The following is a 19,982-nucleotide window of genomic DNA, read 5'->3' on the forward strand; positions in this document are numbered from 1 at the left end:
CCCTCTCCTCTCCTCTCCTCTCCTCTCCTTTCCTTTCCTTCCTTTCCTCACCTTTTCCTTCTCTCTCTGTCTCTCACGAATTTCTGGTTTCTCCTTTGGTCAGAGATATACTATGTATGATTCAAAACTTTGAAATTTGTTATTTCTTTTTGGTTCAGAATATGACCGTGTTGAGGCGCCTGGGTGGCTCAGTTGGTTAAGTGTCTGCCTTCAGCTCAGGTGCTCAGGTCATGATCCCAGGGTCCTGGGATCAAGCCCTGAGTTGGGCTCCCTGCTCGGTGGGGAACATGCTTTTCCCTCTGCTGTGCTCTCTGTCTGTCAAATAAATAAATAAAATCATAAAAAAAAAAGAATATGACCTGTCTTGAGGATTTGATTTAGTCCAGCATATGGTCTATCTTTGGTGAATGTCCACATACACTAAAAAAAAATGTGTATTCTACTGTTATACTATAATTGCCAACATGTCAAGTTAATTGATAGTATCATTCAAGTCTTTTATCTCTACTGATTTTCTGTCTGCTTATTCTATGAAACACAGAGGGAGGAGTGTTTATTGCTAACTAAAACTGTAGATTTGTCTTGTGGATTTGTCTATTTCTCCTTTAGGCTTGGTTAGTTTTTGCTTAATGTAACCGCTCTGTAGTTGGGTGTCTACACACTTAGGACAGTGGTGTCTACTTTGTCTCTGGTAATAGTCCTTGTCCTCAAGTCTTCTTTGAAGTCAATACTGCTCCTTACATTTTCTCATTAGTGATTAGTGACATACATCTTTTTCCATCTTTTTCTTTCACCTCTTCATAGTTTAAGTGTTTTCTTTAGATAGTGTATGGTTGAGCTTTTTTTCAAAATAGTCTGACAATTTCTGCAGTTCAGTTAGAGTTTAGCTCACTTACATTTTATGGAATTATTATTGTGGCTGTGTTTAAATCTACCATTTTGCTATTTGTTTTCTCTGTGTCCCCATTTCTCTTATTTTCTATCTTTTGGTTTTATTACTTTCATTATTTAATTTCATCTTCCCTAGTGCCTAGTTAGCTGTGCTGTAGGAGTTACAGTAAGCATTTTTAACTTATCACTCTGTACCTTAAATAATATAATACCTCTTCATGTATAGTGTAGGAATCTTGCAATAGTATACTTCCATTCCCCCTTCCCATTTTTGTGCTATTATTGGCTCATTTTTAATTCTACATATGTCATAAAACCCAAAATTCATTCTCCTAATTTTTGCTTTAAAAATTATTTTTTTGAAGACATTTAAAAATGAGAAAGAAACTTTTAAATTTATCTACATATTAACCTTTCTAGTGTTCTTCATTTGTTTTTCTGGTTCCAAAATTTTCATCTTAATCACATTTTCTTTTCATCTGAAAAACTTTATAATTTCTTATACTCTGCTTGTGATGAATTATGTCAGGTTTTGTTTGTCTGTCACTTTTGAAGGATAGATTAATCGAACCAATATTTCTGTGTTGACAGATTTTGTTTTTCTTTCAGCACTTGAAAAATTTTATTACATTGTCTTCTGGTTTGCATTATTTCTAATAAGAAATATGTTCTCAACCTGATGTTTTTCCTCTGCACATGATGTGTCCTATTTTTTCCCCTCTGGTTACTTTTAAGACCGTTTCTTTTTATCATTAGTTTTCAGTAATTTGAATATGGTGTGCTTTAGTGTGTGTGTGTATGTGTGTGTGTGTGTGTGTGTGTGTGTGTGTGTGTGTAACCTGTTTAGGATTCACTAAATTTCTTGGATCTGTGGTTTATAACTTTTATCAATTTTGGAAAAATTTCAGGGATTAAAAATTTTTTTTTCTTATTCCCTTCCCCATTTTCTGGGAGTCCACATACAGATTTGTTAAAGTGCTTGGTATTGTCTGCTAGTTTCATCATTTCTGACAATTCTGGTTCTAAGCTATTGTTTGTTTTATCAAGATATAACTGACATACAACATTATATTAGCTTCAGAAGTACAACATAGTGATTTGATATTTGTACCCAGTCAGAAATGACCATCACAATAAGCCTAGTTAATATCCATCACCACGCATAATCACAAAGTTCTTTTCTTGTGATGAGAACTTTTAAGATTTTTTTCTTTTAGCTACTTTCAAATATACACAGTATTATTAACTATAGTCACCATACTGTATATTATTACATCCTTATTTATTTACTTATTTATTTAATGACTGGAAATTTGTACTTTTGGTTCCCTTTACCCATTTTCCTAACCCTCACTCTCACTCTCTAGTAACCACCCATTTGTTCTCTGGATCTATGAGCTTGGTTAATTTTGTTTGTTTGTGTTTTGTATCTTTGTTTTTTAGACTCTACATATAAGTGAGATTATAAGGTATTTGTCTTTTTCTGACTGACTTATTTCACTTAGCACGTAATGTCCTCAAGGTCCATCTATGTTGTCACAAATGACAAGATTTCATTCTTTTTTTTCCTTTTTATGACTGAATAATATTCCTTTGTATGTATAAGTTACATCTTCTTTATTGATTCTGAGTTAAATTTTTTTCTCTTCATTATGGTTACATTTTCCTGTGTGTTAATATATTTCTTAATTTTTTAATGGATGCTGAGCACTGTAAATTTAACATTGTTCATTTCTGGATATAAATATTGGATATTGTTCTTGCACACAGTTAAAATACTTGTAGATCAGCTTGTTCCTTTTGAGGCTTATTTTTTTAAGCTTTTTTAGGGCTAGACTTGCCCTGTGGCACTATTTTTCTGAAATTTCAAATGAATATCTTTGATATTCAATGAGGGCTTTTCACTCTACTGACAGGGACTTGAATATTTTCAATACATGTGTGAGCTCTGGAAATTGTTCAATTTACAATATGTCTGGTATTTATTTGACAGGCCTTGAGGAGTTCTCCCTCATGAATTTGTGATTTAGTATTAATCAGTATACCCAAGAAATACCTCTGCATGTTTCTGGAGATTTTCTCTGCCATAGCTGCCTCTTCTCTGGTTGCCTGTCTTGCAAATTTTAGCACTTCAGCCACCATGACCTCTGATCTTGTTTTCTTAACTCAATGGGACCACTGTTGTCTGCTTATATTGCTTCTCCTTTCGGTGTGGTCCAGAAAGTGACTCCAGGCATAAAGCTGAAGATATCATGGGGCCCATCTTATTTGTTTTCCTTCTTCAGGTATCAAAATTCCCTACTATCTGTTTTCCAATGTCTGAAAACAATTGTCTTCTGTATTCTGTTCAGTTTTCTGTCATTTTCAAAAATTTTATGGGAATATGATAAATTTTCAGTTACTCCGTTATGACTACAAGCAGAAATCCAGTAACTTTTTTTTACATAGTATAAAATAAGAAATTCTCCCAAGATGTTTGTCAAGAAGGTTAGAGATGGAATATATTTTACCTTCATTTACTGGTTTATGTATTTTTAAAATTAAATGTGTATGTTATATTTATAATATTTGAACAAAAATATAAACTTATAACACAGATGTAAATATATGAGCATAACTTACATTCACACTTATTTACTGGCTGCTTAAATTTTCCTTTATTTTTTGTCTTGAATTGTTTACACTCTTAAAATGAATTCTCTGTTCATTGTTCTCTATACACATTCAGCAGTACAATTGGTAACTGTCTTTGCAAACAACAGCTTTATAAAAGGTATCTACAGACATTTGAGTTGTTTGCATTTAGTTAGAAGATATCTTTTAATGTTTAATTTTTAGTTTCCTTGAATTATATTGTTGTAAGAGAGATGGTAGTTTGCTTTGTTTTTTACAACTTATCTTCAAATTTTTATTTTAGAATGAAGATTGGTTTTAAAGAAGCTTAGGGATGATGGGAGAGTTCAAACTGATAACTAGACTACATAAACTATATTAGTACATATACGATATTTTACATAATATTTTTCGATATTGTATTTAGATATTGTATTTTATTTTTGGCTTAAATCAGGCCACTCACAGATCTAAGGAGTATGAATTTAGTGTAGAAATATAACTAAACAAAGACAACCTAATCATTTTCTAACACAGTTGGATCTGAATGGAAATATGTGTAGATGCACCCATATACAGGAAATGGCTAAGCGCATTTTGGAGCATTCTTATCATTAAGTTTTGAGTCTTAAATTGGCCTTTTTTCTTTATTTGTAGCATAACAGCTCATGATAGAACCTCCAGGAATACCTATTAGTTTTTTCCTGTGTGACACTGAGCTCTACATAATCCCCTTTTGATTAAGGTTTGTAGAACAAAGTCCATTATTCAATAAAGTATATTATGTGGAATGCAGTTCTATCTTACTCTACTCAATTAACTAGAGTGTTTTCTCTTTTTCTAAAAGATGAAAAATATATGCAGAAAACAAGTATCCTTCTTAAAGAATCAATAGAAATAGACTTGTGCTGTATTTAAGAAAGAAGGAAAGAAGGAAAATAGGAAGGAAGAAAGAAGAAAGGAAGGAGAAAATACTGTCAATTTTCCTGGTTTAGGGATTAGAGATTGGGTATAGACCAAATAAAGAACTGAGTTTTCCTTAACTTAAAATAATTCACATGACAAACAGTACTATGTATTTAACATAATCCTCACAAGGGATGTTTCTGGAGTGGTTAGCAGGTTAGAAAATTCTTTCTTGCAATTTCTAAGTTTCAAGATTCAGGTTCTGCTTTATTGATTTATATATTCTACACAGGTGTTTAAATAATTAGGAACAAACTTTTTAAAAATTTTCTTGGTTTGCTACCTATTTCACTAAAATTGATAATCACTATAAGGTATTTACTAGCAGTTATAATCACAGAGTGGTTGGGACTGTGTTCATTCTGAGAGTTTCAATCTCTCTGGAATGAATTTTTCTGTGTTTCCTACTAGGTCCCTTTTCCATTTCCTTCTGGGTGCAAGGCTACTTCTGTGTTTATAGCCCAGGCTTACCTGAATCTGTAGAATATCTTAAGAGTTATTTGAATATAATGCTATTTGTCTATACAAATCTTACTAAAATAACAATACTAAGACATATATATGAAAAGTAAATTTTAAATACAATGAACAACAAACTGGGTAAATTGATTTAAGTTTCATAAATAAAACTTATCTAAGTTCATTTCATTAGTCTATATGTTAACATTTAAAATCAACTCTGGATCTATTTTCAGATTTGTATATCATCTAGGGATAATGCCCCTTTTTAAGCTTTAAAAATCCATTATGAATTTGTCAATTGCTGCTTGGTATCACAGCAGTTATCTTTAGTGACTCCATAGTATGATTTTTAAAAATATTAAAACATCTTTACTTTAATGCAGAATTTTTTGTTTCTTATTAAAAAAAATATACCTCTTAATGATGCTCAGGTCATCACCCCATTACAAGGTAAAGAGCAATCACTTAAGCTTTGACATAATGTCATAGGGAAAGGAATTTTTAGTCAATAAGTGGTGAAAAATACATATATATATATATCTGTCTATAAATACAGATATATAGATACAGATATATATAAGAAATATATATTTCTCCACTTCCAATGGTTTTACAGCAGCAGAAGTGAACTACAAGTCTCAATCCCGGAATCCCAAGATCCATGTCCCTCCAGTTTTATGTTTGTGGTTTTTTGAGGTCCTGAAAGTCCTTTTGGTACCTCCCCTTCACAAAGAGAATCAGGATTGATAGAATATAATACCCATAATGTAATTCCATTATCTCTACAGTTTTCTATAATTTTTTCTTCGCCTTACTCTGAATGGTCTGCAGATACCAATTTTGTGATAATTTATCCAATAGGTAAAGGAAGCGAAATCTACTTACAGCCAATCAACATGACGCAGATTGAAAAGATTTTCTCCGAATTGGTGTTAGGAGACACATTCCCGAATCCTACACTGGTTAAACTGCTGAAGGTAAAATAAAGTGCTGTGACGTATTTGTCTTTAATGGATGGTCCAGAACTTGAGTCACTGTCATTGTAACGTTTCCCGATTTGTTGTCCTAAGGAATCCAACCATCCGATTTTGTCTGTCAGGTAGGGCCTTTCTACATTCCCAATTGCATACCAAATGCAAGCCAGCCAGTGAGCTATCAGGGCAAATATGCACATTAAGAGCATTAGAACAGCAGCGCCATACTCTGAATATCGATCAAGTTTCCGGGCCACTCGTACAAGACGAAGAAGTCGAGCTGTCTTCAAAAGACCAATTAATGTTGTCGTCTGTGGAAATAAATGTGTATGGTCAGAAACAGTAAACAATTCAGCGTATGTTTCTGTGAAGCAAAGTAGTAGAAACAGGTAAAAACAATACGGTGGCATTGAGGATAAATGCATATTTGAATTAAGTATTAAGGTTATTATTATTTTTTTTAATTTTACATCTGTTTTGGAAAATACTTTGCAAGTCTATGGTACATTAATTCACTATCTTGAGATGCAAGACCCATGAGACAGAGACTCCATCTGTCTAGTTTATGTTCTAACCAAGTGCCTTGAAGATAATGAATACTCAGGAAATCATTCATTCACCAATAAAAATCCTTGTATCAAGTTAAATGGTGGGCCTAGCAAGTGCCACACACTGGGATTATAGTGTTGAGCAGGCAGACATGATCAGTTTTATAACAGAAAGAGATATTTATTTGCTAGACAAAATGCCTTCTCTAATGAGGAGAAACAAGGTCCACTCTCTTTGGGGGAGAGATAGATATTTTTTAAAGAAACAAACAATAAGCTCATTTCAGAGTGAAAAGTATGATAATGATAATAAAACAGAGTGTACGATAGAGGGTGTTTGAGGGCATGGTCAGCATGGGGGTGACTTTAGAAAGAAAGGCCAAAGAAGATCTTGCTGAGGGGTTGACATTAGAGTTCAGAGACACCTGCATAATGAGAAGAGCCAAGCAAGGAGATCATTGGAAGACTTATTGGAAGATTGTACACATGCATTTTGCACTATATTTAAATTCATTTTTCCTTACTAAATGTGCTAAGTTGATGAATTGTTTCTTGATGTCCAATGATATAATGTATTTTTCTTTGGGGTGTGATTTTTGTAACTGAATTGTATGATTATTACTGACCAGGTAGCTAATGATAGGACACTTCTATATAATAACAGATACTTAACTGGTTGTTTGGATTTGAAATCTGATAAGTACAAATAACAAGTTCATTTCTTAGGTTTCCTAAATAATGTCAGCTATAAGTACTATATAATTCACAAGGCATATAATTATTCCATAGTTACTTGGTGTTTACCAATCAATTATTGAGTCATTTTATGTGTTCATTGTTGGTGTTTATTTTGCAGAGTACATCCAACTGTATTAAGAACAGTTATATTTAATTAAAGAAATAGCACATGTCAGAGCTATCACCCTCTATCTATTCATACTGACTTGGTGGAAAAAAGCACTAAATATTAAGAAAGATAGTTTCATTAATATTCTATAGTAAATGTTATAGTTTCTTTCTTTCTTTCTTTCTTTCTTCCTTTCTTTCTTCTTTCTTTCTTTCTTTCTTCCTTTCTTTTTTCTCTCTCTCTTCCGTCCTTCCTTTCTTTTCTTTCTTTCTTTCTTTCTTTCTTTCTTTCTTTCTTTCTTTCTTTCTTTTTTCTCTTTCTTTCTTTCTTTTTCTCTTTCTTTCTTTCTTTCTTTCTCTTTCTTTCTTTCTTTCTTTCTTTCTTTCTTTCTTTCTTTCTCTCTCTCTCTTTCTTTCTTTCTTTCTTTCTTTCTTTCTTTCTTTCTCTTTCTTCTCTTTTTCTTCTTTCTTCTTTTTCTTGTACCGGAGTGGTCACTAGGTCACTAGGAGAAGGGGAGATCCTTCAGTCTTTTTCGAATTCTTTTCAGTTTGTATTGGAAACTTCTAGATGTGAGAGGAGATTATGTAGTTGGGATGTGCTTATCACATTTGGGCTCTGGTCTTTACTCATTATGGGATGTGTGGAGAAGTGGGTCTTCCTTGTTTCCAATGTTGAGTTATTAATTTTCAAGGTGGAATAAAGAAAAAGGTATTTTTTCCCTCACAAATGTGAAAAGTATATCTCTTCTCAATGAATAAATGGAGAGTTTAAGTTGGTATTAGGTAGTTCTGTGGAAGAAAGGTCAACTTTCCATCATTTGAATTATCAACATTTTAACTGATCAGCTTTTTTTTTTTTTTCAAATTTGGTTGGTTCCTTTTTGTTGTTGTTGTTACAAGTTTTTATTTAAGTTCTAGTTAGTTAACATATAGTGTAATATTGGTTTCAGGAGTAGAATTCAGTGGTTCATCACTTACATATAACACCCAGGGCTCATCACAGCAAGTGCCCTTCTTAATCTTCATCACCTGTTGAGCCCATCCCCCACCCACCTCCCCTCCAGCAACCCTGTTTGTTCTCTATAGTTAATAGTCTCTTATAGTTTGCCTCCCTCTCTCTCTCTCTTTTTTTTACTTCCTTTCCTATTTTCATCTGTTTTACTTCTTAAATTCCACATATGAGTGAAATCATATGGTATTTGTCCTTCTTTGACTTATTTTGCTTAGCATAGCACACTCCAGCTCCATGTGCACTGTTGCAAATGGCAAGATTTCACTCTTCTTGATGGCTGAGTAATATTCCATTGCATATACGTACCACTTCTTCTTTATCCATTCATCAGTTGATCGATGTTTGACCTCTTTCCATAATTTGGCTGTTGTTGATAGTGCTGCTATAAACATTGGGATGCATGTGTCCTTTCAAATCAGTATTTTTGTACCTTTTGGATAAGTACCTAGTAGTACAATTGCTGGGTTGTAAGACAGTTCTATTTTTAACTTTTTGAGGACCTTCATACTGTTTTCCAGAGTGGCTGCACCAGTTTGCATTCCCACCAACAGTATAAGGGACTCCCCTTTCTCTGCATCCTTGACAACATCTGTTGTTTCCTGTGTTGTTGAATCTTAGCCAATTTGACAGGTGTGAGGTGGTACGTCATTGTAGTTTTGATTTGTATTTCCCTGATGATGAATGCTGTTGAGCATGTTTTCATATGTCTGTTTTAGCTGATCAGTTATATGTTAGGACTTTGGAACAAACAAACACTTGTATGAATTCTGCATCTATGCCAGTCTGTCATCTTGGATGAGTTGTTTATTTAATCTCTAAACCTCAAATTTTTCATCTGTAAATGGGTATAATAATGCCTCCTCAGAGGGTTGTAGATAATGCCCTATAAACAGTAGCTTTTGGGGTTATTTAAATATGGCATGTGCTTTGGTTTCCATCAGTAAGCAGGAACATTATATTGTGAAATGGATTGATAGAATTTACACATTTTTCAAATGCATTACTTTAACAGCTAGAATTCCAACTGGAGGTTTTTCAACACTGGCCTTTTGGCCTCCTCAGGAAATGACAGGAATTTTAAAGACAAGAGTATCATCTAGATGCACTGACTGCTTGGACTTCAGTAACAGGAATCACCCTGGTTCAATGTGTCTCTTTCTACCCTTCACAGCTCCAGTTTGTGTGTTTATTTTTCCTCCTTGCTCTGCTACCTATTTCCTTGTGTTGAGAAATCAGAAGAATTTGAAGATTATTGCTCAAAACATTTTATCTTTGAAAGAAAATTTCTCTCTGAACCTCAAAATAAATGAAATAAAATGAAAATTCTCTAGGGTATTTGGTTAACGAAGTGAAATGCTTCAAAACAAATGAGATGTTTTAATAACATATTGTGATAATAAGTACTAATGACTCTTCTGGCTGCCAAGATAGTAAAACAAAAATGATGTTATGAAAAAAAGAAAAAGGAATCAATCTGCTGTGTAGGCCACCTCCCTCCTTTTTCCCTCCCTTCAAAAAAACATCTGATGTTTCTTCTATGATTGTATCAAAATGAGGTAAAACCTAGGTGACAGTAAGTTCTCTAAGAAGATAAATGAATATAATTTATATAATAACACATAAGTAACATCTTCTCTGGAAAAAAAACCTTAAAAAATATAGCACATGATGAAGTCTCAATCCAACTGACATCATTCCTACAAATAACTGCAGTTGTAGAGAGGGAGGGAGAGAAAGAAAGGGGGAGGGGAGGGGAGAGGGTGGGAAGGAGAGAAAGGCAGAGGAAGAGAAAAGGGGGAGAAATTACTAAACAGTTGTTTTACCTTTCAGTTGCTTCATAAGGATGAGTGAAAACTGATTTCAACAAAGCCATTCTCTTGTGATTCCATCACATGTACCCAAGCATAACTACATATGTTGTTTGACAATGTAACAAGTGACTTGATCTTATTTTTATTGCTGTCAAGATAATGCTAACACACCTGGGCGTTCTTCCTTAGCCACTGTTGCATGTAGCATATCTTGTAGATGACGCTTAAGATTGCAATAACTCTTTTCTTCTTCTTTAAATATCTCTTTAAAGATTTAAAGTGTTTTGCCCATACAACACAAAGAGAAAAACGATTGCACCAAAATCTCAGAGAGAGTAGCCTAAGGAATGATCAATCTCCTCTTGCTGATTTGATGGAGACTCTTAGTCCTACATTGTTTAGTTCAATGTACTCTCTCTATATTATGTGCAAGTGAAAAATGGGGCCAACAGCTACCTTATCGTTGTGTTAACATCAAATCTTGGCTAAGTAGAATGTTTTTGGCATATACGTTTCTCTCACGGTGTATCCAATTTCATGTAATACTCATACATATTATGTAAATCTATTTTTGTGGGTTTTTTCCCCATTTTTTGAAAACAGAAATAAAACTATCTTTTAACCTACTGCAATAATTTAAAAAAATAGTAGAGGTAAAAAATTTTTTCTTAGATGTTATTTCTTAACTTTTTACTGGTATTAGAAAAATATTGTCTATTATTAGTTTTCATAGACTTAAAAAGCGTAAGAGCTCTCAAGACTTACATGTGATTATGAACTACAAACACATCATAATAATAAATAAGATGGTGAAAGAGGTGAGCTACTTTGCAGTAGGCTGAAGCAAGATTTTGTTTTCGTTTTTGTTTTTGGTTCTGTTCATGAACTGTAGCAAAGGAGAATTAATGAATTCTAATAAGCCATGGCTTTGCCTCATCAGTACCTATGACATTTCCAACCCGAACTCCTTTAACTGTGATTGAATGATTTTGCAAACTCTTTTTGCCCAAATGCCAAAGTAAAGACTTTTATTTTTAATGTATTTTTTCAGAACTTTTTAAATGTAAAATAACTCTTCCCCTGGCAATTCAAATTATTCAAATTTCTGGGTGGCTGAAACATTTCATATAATTTCAATTTTTTAAAAAGATGTACCCAAATCCATAGTTTATTAAAGCCCTAGATACTTTCAGGGCACCTGGGTGGCTTAGTTGATTGTCTGCCTTTGGCTCAGTTCTTGATCCCGGAGTCCTGGGATCAAGCCCCAGGTTAGGCTCCCTGCTCAGTAGGGAGTCTGCTTCTCCCTTAGCCTCTCCCCTGGCATGTGCTCTCTCTTTCTCTCAAATAAATAAATAAATAAATAAATAAATAAATAAAATCTTTAAAAATAAAATAAAGCCCTAAATAATGAGGCAGAAGTTAGTTTCCTTTATTAAGCATGATTTTCTTAACTAAGCTTTATTTTAAAAATATATACTCTAATATTTGCAATTTTGTAAACATGTTAGATACCAGACCCAGACTCAAGAAGACTATGTAATTTTTTTTAACTAAATATTTTACAGTAGATAAGGTAATATCCTCTCTCAGTGTAAGTGGAATTCTTTCTGAAGGCCTGAAATCAGAATAGGGGATTTTTTACTAGTATCCAACAATTCTCTTCTCAAGAATTAATTTGGCTACAGTTAAACAGAAAGCCTCATCAATAAGAGAAAATCTTATGCTCAATAAGTTTTCAAAATAATTTTTCAAAATAATTTTAAACATTATTCCTACAAAATAATTGCAGTTGTAGAGAGGGAGGGAGAGAAAGAGAGGGTGAGGGGAGGGGAATATTTTAAATGTAAATAAAGTATTTTAAACTTAAGATACTTTATTTCAGAGGTTTACTCTCCTAAACTTTTGCCTATAGTAAATGGATAGAATTTTTCTTTTACAAATGGGGAAATATAAGTATGTGATCTTCAGTTTCGTCTACAGGATTGAAAGAATGAATCATCATTGAAAATGTTTACTTAATCCATCATTCTGTTCTGTTTGTCAAGAAATACTTGGGTATAAGTGGGGAAATGGGAACACTTAGTGAGTAACACATTTCATAACTCTACACTCATGTTTTGCTTTAGATTTTATTTCAATTACCTCTAAGCTCTGGTGCTTGTATAAACCATTCCATGAATGACTTACCCAATAAAACTATTTTAATAATACTGAAACTAGTTTTGAGTTTTTTGTTCAGCTTGAGTAACACTTTTTTCAATATTTCTAAGGACACATTCACTGATACAATAAAAAAACATATTTTGAGTATGTAAAAAACCTTAAGGAAGTCACCTAGCTTATCCTTTCTTTATTCATACCGAACCTTACAAATTCCCCCACAAACTCAGGCTTTTGAACACAAGATTTTACAACTTCCCTGTGAAACTCACTCCAATATTTAACAGTCTTTACTGTCAAGATGCTTTTATTTTTATTCTGTTTATAATTAACATTCTATTTTGCGGCAATTTGAACTCACTTTTCCTTTCTTTAGTCATAGTAACATGGAAAACTGGTCATCAAATGATTTTAAATGGTAGTAAGCAAATTTTAAATTGAATAAAAAATTATGAAAGTTATATTTTTTGAATGGGAATTTGACTAGTTTTGAGAAACATTTAACCAAATATTGAACCTTATGTCATCTCTAGCAAATTGTAGATAATAGATCACATATACATGATGAACAAATGATCAACTTAATGAAAAACATATTTTTTGATGGAATGTTCTTATATTTCCTTGGTTCAAGAATTCTTGCATTGAGGATCCTGTGTTTCTCACTTGTCATACCACAGATTCTTGGAGGCATGACCAACAGCCTCAAATACAAGCCAATGGAGACATTTGCGTTAACTCCCAAGAACTATCTAAATAGAGACACAGTCACTTTATGGGTAGAAATATATTATGTATGAAGTTCTCCAAAACGTGTTTATTTAAATATGAACATGAGTATGTCTAATGTTTCAGCAATTCACCTCTAACAAACTAATGGCAACCACTGTAGAGATCAGGTTCAGTAAGTATTCTGACAAGGTGATCAGAATTTCTATACAGATGCTTGCTAAGTTTTCCCTTGTATCCATTCTATGATACATCTAGCAGACTAATGAAACAAACATATCAATGTGAACAGAAACTCCTCTTTTCTTTTAAAACTTCCCCTCAAAGCGCACTGTATACACTTAGGTTTCAAAGACCTTCCCTGCATTCAAGATTCATGAAAAATAACAGTAAAGTGGGGATGGAGAGAGGTCCACAAAGGAAGTAATTCATAAAAAACAAAACAACAACAACAAAAAAACAACACTAATTTCCGGGAGAGGACGAGGTTAATGAAGTGTGTAGCTAAAGAGAACGCTCTAGATTCTAACAGTTGATATATTTGAAAGTAAGATTTTCCACAGATAAGTAAAATATGGGAAAACTTGAGGCAGATAATGAAAAGTTGACTTTTTGGAGATGGAGTCAATAATGTTGTTCTCTTGCATCAGTGATATTGAGATAATTTGCTATGGATGGCATGATATTTGATGATGCAAAAATGAAGAAACAGAGAATCTTTTCCTTCCTTGTCTGTCTGGATGGCATTAACATCAGGAAGATACTAATGACATAGGCAAGCCTAGTTATTGTCAGTGTTCCCTTCTTTTTTTTTCTTTAAGGTTTTATTTATTTACTTGAGAGATAGAGAGTGAGAGAGCATGAGTGCAGGGGCAGGGGCAGAGGGAGAGGGAGAAGCAGGTTCCCTGCTGAGCAGGGAGTCCAATGTGGGGCTTGATCCCAGGACCCTGAGATCATGACCTGAGTAGAAATCAGGAGTCAGATGCTTAATCGACTGAGCCACTCAGGCAATCCTGTCAGTATTCCTTTCTTCAGCATATTGTCGTAACATTTTAGAAGATCCTCTAGTTATTAGTAGGAGATTTGCATTTACCTAAGATAAAAAGTTAAATGATTGTTTTGAAAGAGTGAGCAATTCTGCTCATATATTTGCTTTAGTAAAAACGTATACACCAAGCTATCCTCAGCATTGCTAGGATATATGTTTTATAACTAAAATAATATAGATCCAAAATTCAAATAGGTTTCCTTCTTTAGAGTTGAATGTAAATAAAACTGAAATGTTACAGTAGCTTACTATTTAGAGAAATTGGCAAGGAAGACATTAATAGTTAATTGACATTGACAAAACTGTTTTCTCTAAGGTCATCCGAGATGCTGTGATGCATAGAAAAAAACATTTTAATAATTCAGTTAGAACTAAGCGATGATGAAATCATGACTGTCCTTATATTTAGTTTAAAACCACTGCTTCACTTGATTATTTACGTCTTTATTTTGTAGAAATGTTCACCCATGAGCACATGAAAGCCCTCTCCTGGACTTCCTCTTTGTTCCAGATAAGGTCACCGGATCTTGGATATATAAGCAGCAGAAATTTCTGCCACTTTGAAAAATGCAGGTTTCAAGGTTATTCTTTAGACCTACCAAATATGAATCTCCAAACTCTTTTATAAGATGCACACCAAAATCGGGGCATGGTCCTGAGGTAGAAACACTGATCTAAACCAATCTTTGCCATGATTCTATCTAAGTTATAATTTTGGATCCCACTTCTTTTCTAATACTCACATATGTATCTTTCTAGCTGCTCATGGAGTCCCTGACTTGCCTACATGCCATCTGTACTCGGATGACTGATCGGCATCTCAAATGTCACGTGGCCCACACAGGAATTTCTCCCCCATAACGCACCTTCTTCTTTCCAGGTTTTTCCTATCTGGATAAATGAGTGGCCAGTTACAAAGTCGCTTCTGTACCTCCATCCTCCAAAATATTTCAAACAAGAGGAAAGAAACAACAAAATCTTTGAACTGTCATTAATTCTGCTTTGTTTCTTACTCCTCCGATAATATTATTATGTCAACAAACCCTAACAGCTCCCCTCTACTATATTCCAGATGTGTCTTTGTCTCCTTACCTCTACTGCCCCCATGTGGTCCAAGCTGTGGCTGTTTTGTTCCTGCTACATTATAGCAAAACAAGCTCTAAGTCCTTCCCTGCTTCTACCCTGACTAAATTGTCTGCAGACAACAACAGCCAGGAGGTCTTTAAAACCGTCCATGAGATCATGTCGTTCCCACTTGGAAGGCTCCACTGCAGCCAGAATAAAATCCCAATGTCACTGTCACATGTGATTTGGTCCCTGTCTCTGCATCCTCCTATCTTAGCACTCAACTCCCAACTCCCTATGGCTCAGCCCAGCTGCCACCGGCCTTTCCGTCCTAACACACCAACCGTTTTCCCCAGTTGGGCCATTTTCACTAGTGTTTTCTTTTGCTTGAAATGCTGTTCATGTGTTTTCTCGAGGCTAGTTTTTTCGGGTCAAGTCTCAACTCAGAAGGCACTTCCCCAAAAATCGTTCCTAATCTCCTCATCCAAATTAGCCACCTACGGAAGTCATTCTCTGTACCACATGGCTTTTTTCTTGTCAGCCCATAAGCTTCTTAAGGGGAAAAATAGAAACAAAAACAATAACCCTTTCCTTCACCATGTGTAGCCTTCCAGTACTGCCTTCCCGCCTCCTTTTATCACCTAGATTCCAGCAAGAAGGGGCCCTAATTGCTTCCTGTTGATTTCTGAAGCCACTTCAGTTTGGCTGTGGCCAATATCTGATCTAATTGCCACCAACACAGACTGAACGGACACACCCAGTGATTTATTTCCAGTCTTCATCCTCTTTACAGTATTTGACACCATCTTCCTGAATTTTCCCTTACTTCCCAGTACAGTGAGGTAAGTAGAAGTCCTATAATGCCTAGAGAAGACTCCAACAGCAAAAGAATTATCTGTGTCCTATATAATTTTTCAGTGTCCCACAGTCATTTGTATTGGCAAAACCCAAACTTATTTATTGAGCTTCAATGCTGGGTTTTACATATAAACAGTTGTTCACTTTTGCACATTTTAATATTCATTAAAATATCCAGGAATTTAAATACCTTGTAAACTGAGAGATAATTAACTTTTTTAGTTGGACCTTCACTAAGAATTGTTTACTGTTCCAGAAAATTATATCTTCAGTGACAGCAAGCCTTGTGGTATTGTATACTGTGTGTATACAGCATGGCTATGTCAGTCCACATTTGTTGTCATCACAGTCATGAGATTTCTATGTGTGTATAAATATTAATATATGCATATGTATACATATCTACCTGTATATGTGTATGCATACACATACATACTTATATAAGCACATACACATATATTCGACCCTTACGTTAAAATGAAAATATAAAATAAACTAAAATTCAGTTTAGTATTGAATTTATTGTTTAAATATGGACTTCCTCATTTTAACTAGGTACAAGCATCTGATAATTTCATTATATTATTTAACGTAGACATGCCTGAAGCATTTATATATTCAACTAGGTATTTTATTATGAACATATTTCTTTTATTTCTTCTTTATATTAAGGGTGGGCAGTATATATTATATTTATGAAGTTATGTGTATAAAAAGGCTATACTATTTATGACTTTATTTAACAATAATAAAAGCGGTTTTTCAAACATTTGTTATATTGGGTCTGATAGGACTGGGACCAAACACCCAGGCTTCTAATGGGCTTCCCCTCTAACTATTATGACTTTCCTACCTGTTCTACCTGAAAAACATTCACTGGTACCCAGCAACCTTCCCTTCCATGCTCACATGTCCCCCTGTACACGGCACTATTAAAGCATTTATCAGATAGTACTCTAACTGCTCATCTGCTGTTCTCCACTGTAGATTGTAAACTCCCAGACAATGGGGTCCTTGTCTTATTCTTTTTAGTAAACGCAGGGTCTAGCATGTTGGCAATAGTTGGTTCTCAATAAATGCTTACAGAATTAATGAACCTACTTGAGTAGAGGTTACCATAGCACTCTCTGGCAATGGCAAAATGAGTTAAGTCAATTCTTATTAAAATATTTTTAAAAAATTACATGAAACTCCAATTGGTATAGCAGATACAATCAAGCTAATCCTTTATAGGAGAGGTGGATGGCTCTGAGTCTTTTCTATTTTTCCTGATGTCAACTCTTGAGGGCCTCTGAACTCAGGCCAACTCTCCGTCACCTCTATGATACCACAGTTTGAAAAACATTACACTGGATAATCTCTCATCAGAGTGACCTCTAGCTTAATGATTTTAGGATTTGCCATTTAGTTTTGGTTCAAAAATCCCCCCAAATTTTCTTTTTTTTCATATTCACGTGATGAAACTTCCCAAATTCCCTTTGAATATAAGATCTCTTTTCTCTAGAAGAATTTTTCTTCCTTTTTGCTAGAAACAAAAATGGAAGCTAAATATTTTTAATACTTTTACTACATGACATTATACACTTTTGGAAAAGTATCATTCTGAAATATCACTACATATTGAAAAGCCTAACTAAAAGCTTGATTATAGGTGCGCCTGAGTAGCTCAGTCAGTAAAGCATCTGGCTTTTGCTTTCATCTCAGATCATGATCTTGGGGTCCTGGGATTGAGCCCCTGGTTGGGCTCTGTGCTCAGTGCGAGTCTGCTTGAGGATTCTCTTTCTCCCTCTCCCTTTGCCTCTCCCCCTGCTTGCTCTCTCTTTCTCTCAAATAAATAAATAAATAAATAAATAAATAAATAAATCTTTTAAAAAAGGCTGATTATAGTTATATAATAGTTTGTATATAAAAGAAGTATCTTCATTATTACTCTCGAAAAATGTATAAAGTAGTCCAATTCATCATTGGTCTTGCTGTTACCTCTCATAGCCAACTCAGCCCAATAGTTGACACCCTTATTCCCCTTTCAGACCCATCCCTCCACCTGCTATCCTTGATGCCTATATACCTCCCCCTAAAATATGCCCCATACTCTTTTGCAACACAATAACTGTCCTCAAAATATTTCGTTTCTGTCTCCAATTTCTTCAGGATTCCTAGCTGCAACTAGCTAATCTAATAACTACTGTGAGATCATAGACACTCAATAAGTATTCGTTGAATAAATGATTAATTAAGGTATTTATAGATTACTGTGGTAATATGTAAGTTTAATGGAAGACTTCATTAGGAAACAGAGACTTTAATCCAAAGGGATGGGAAGGAGAAGAGAAGTAACTTTGGCAAGCACTTACTAAGTATCTGGTACTGAGTTAGTCTCTTCATATATGCTGCTTTATTTTTAAAATTCACAAGAACATACCTTTTACCATTTTACAGAAAAACAAAGAAATCTTGTGACTTAAGTATCTTGCCAAAAAACAACAAGTACATGTCAAAGAGGAGAGTCAGACCCGGTCTATCTAAGCCCCAAACCAGAACTCTTCCCATATCATATCACATCTTAAAAGAATGATGAGGAGCTTTGGAACCATGGAGGAACCCATGAAAAGCACACAGGAGTAGAGAACTGGCATTGCTTTCTTTGGGCAAACTGACATTTTCCTTGATGCTACATGGAAAAGATAGTCTGGACACTATTTTTCCCAGAGACTATTTCATCCTATACTAATGTGAATCACAATTTTTGTTCCAGCTCTCTTGAAATAATGTTATCTAAATCCCATATTTTATTTTTTTATTTTATTTTTTTTTAGATTTTTTTATTTTTTATTTATGCGACAGAGATAGAGACAGCCAGTGAGAGAGGGAACACAAGCAGGGGGAGTGGGAGAGGAAGAAGCAGGCTCATAGCAGAAGAGCCTGATGTGGGGCTCGATCCCATAATGCCGGGATCACGCCCTGAGCCGAAGGCAGATGCTTAACCGCCGTGCCACCCAGGCGCCCCTAAATCCCATATTTTAATTTTATTATTTTCAAGTGATAGATTAACTGGAAGTAAACTAGTCAAATGTTGCATCCTAGAAATTCTACCTTTATAGTTTTAATCAGCATATCCAAAAATGGGTTTGATTGTTACTGATTAAATCTCATCAATAAATCAACTTCCCCTGACAATCCTATTTACCTATTTATTTGTTCACCCTTTCGTTTATTTCGCCAAGTTGAAATTTAATTTGCTATTGGTGTACATATTTTAAAATTTGAATGAGTGAGATTTTACTCTATCGTTTATCAATCAGAACTTATTTGGTGTAAGTCCATGGATCACCCATTGGAAGAAACTCATAAAGATAAGTTTCAAGAAGTATTTCATTTTCTTGCCTCTTAATTAACAACCAAAATTAGGAATATCTAACATCAAACATTCAACTGGTTAACAGGAGCTAATTTGTTTTGATTATTTTTCTAAGAGTTTCACATGCATTATTTCATTAGAGCCTCAAATTAAAAATAAATAAACAATGTAAAAGGGGAAGTAATATTATTATCCTTACAGATGAGAAGAGTCAGGCTTGAGGCTTTGTGTAAGGTTTGTCGAATCCAGGAAGAATATTTTGCTCCATTGCCCTGTTTTTTTTTTTTTGTTTTGTTTTGTTTTGTTTTGTTTTTAAGATTGAGAGACAGAGAGAAAGAAAAAGCAGTAGCTGGGGAAGTCACAGAGGGGGAGGGAGAAGGAGAGAATCTCTCAGGCAGACTCCTCAGAGCACTAGGCAGGGCTCCATCCCAGGACCCTGAGAACACAGCCAAAGCAGAAACCAAGAGTCTAATGCTTAACTGACTGAGCCACCCAGATACCCCTCCATTGCCCTGTTCTTAACTGCCCAGATTTCAACAGGCATGATCTACAGGAGAGAATTTACTTCTAAACCGATTGTTCCTCTTGGCAGAGGAGGATTCTCTTACCCTGAAGCCTTAATTGGTCAGGGAGCAAACATC

At 34.5% G+C, this 19,982-nt stretch overlaps 1 protein-coding gene across 7 annotated transcripts in view; it reads right to left on the reverse strand.

The window, feature by feature from the left end:
* Positions 1-19,982, reverse strand: part of KCNH7 (potassium voltage-gated channel subfamily H member 7) — a 459,439-nt gene that overhangs the window by 52,766 nt on the left and 386,691 nt on the right. For all 7 annotated transcript variants that reach the window (XM_034654655.1, XM_034654653.1, XM_034654651.1 and 4 more), the window contains one exon: positions 5,818-6,217. In XM_034654655.1, the coding sequence (XP_034510546.1) occupies positions 5,818-6,217 (400 nt within the window). The remainder of the gene's footprint in view (positions 1-5,817; positions 6,218-19,982) is intronic.

This window comes from Ailuropoda melanoleuca, chromosome 2, assembly GCF_002007445.2.
Source record: "Ailuropoda melanoleuca isolate Jingjing chromosome 2, ASM200744v2, whole genome shotgun sequence".
NCBI lineage: Eukaryota > Metazoa > Chordata > Mammalia > Carnivora > Ursidae > Ailuropoda > Ailuropoda melanoleuca.